This window comes from Wasmannia auropunctata, unplaced genomic scaffold, assembly GCF_000956235.1.
Source record: "Wasmannia auropunctata unplaced genomic scaffold, wasmannia.A_1.0 LD327484.1, whole genome shotgun sequence".
Classification (NCBI taxonomy): Eukaryota; Metazoa; Arthropoda; class Insecta; order Hymenoptera; family Formicidae; genus Wasmannia; species Wasmannia auropunctata.
In genome coordinates, this window is record NW_012035406.1 from 1 (window position 1) to 510 (window position 510).

A 510-nucleotide genomic window follows, 5' to 3' on the forward strand; every position below is an offset into this window, starting at 1 on the left:
TAACGATTCCTCGTCGGAGCTCCAGTCCGAACGGCGTTCAAAAATACGCACGCCTTCGGAAAAATCAGGATCCCCGGAAGGATCCCTGAATTCTTCGATGAAGCTAGTGTCGTCTTCATCGGACGGAAAGTCCTCCAGCAACTCATCCGGTAACGGCACTACATTGCCACGGCCGTCCGGAACCTCGTCGAAGCCACTACCCGAGGGCACAAGCAGAGCGGCTAAGTCCGGCGTTGACTCGTTTTCCGCCATAGCTAAAGCACCGCGAGAAGAAATAAAAACAAAAGAAAAAGGAGAAAGGGATGAGAGAAAATAAATAAAAGATATCACTCACCCAATAGATCGGACGTCTCACGCATGACATCCTCCCACATCACGGTGGATAGAGAGGAGATCGACTCCAGATCTTCCTCCGCCTCGGGCACGCGATCATCAGCATCCGGCAAGGGTACACCCCACATGTCGGAGACGTCACCGTCATTCTCCGACTCACTCTCGCACTTAAACAAA

General features: G+C 52.2%; 1 protein-coding gene across 1 annotated transcript; it reads right to left on the reverse strand.

Moving 5' to 3' along the window:
• Window positions 1-51: 51 nt before the first annotated feature.
• On the reverse strand, window positions 52-461 carry LOC105460157 (the record flags this gene model as incomplete). The annotated part of the gene is made up of 2 exons (XM_011706602.1): window positions 335-461; window positions 52-254 (listed from the first exon to the last, which is right to left on the reverse strand). Coding segments are annotated over exons 1-2 (330 nt in total), but the record flags the coding sequence as incomplete, so codon positions are not given.
• Window positions 462-510: the final 49 nt, after the last annotated feature.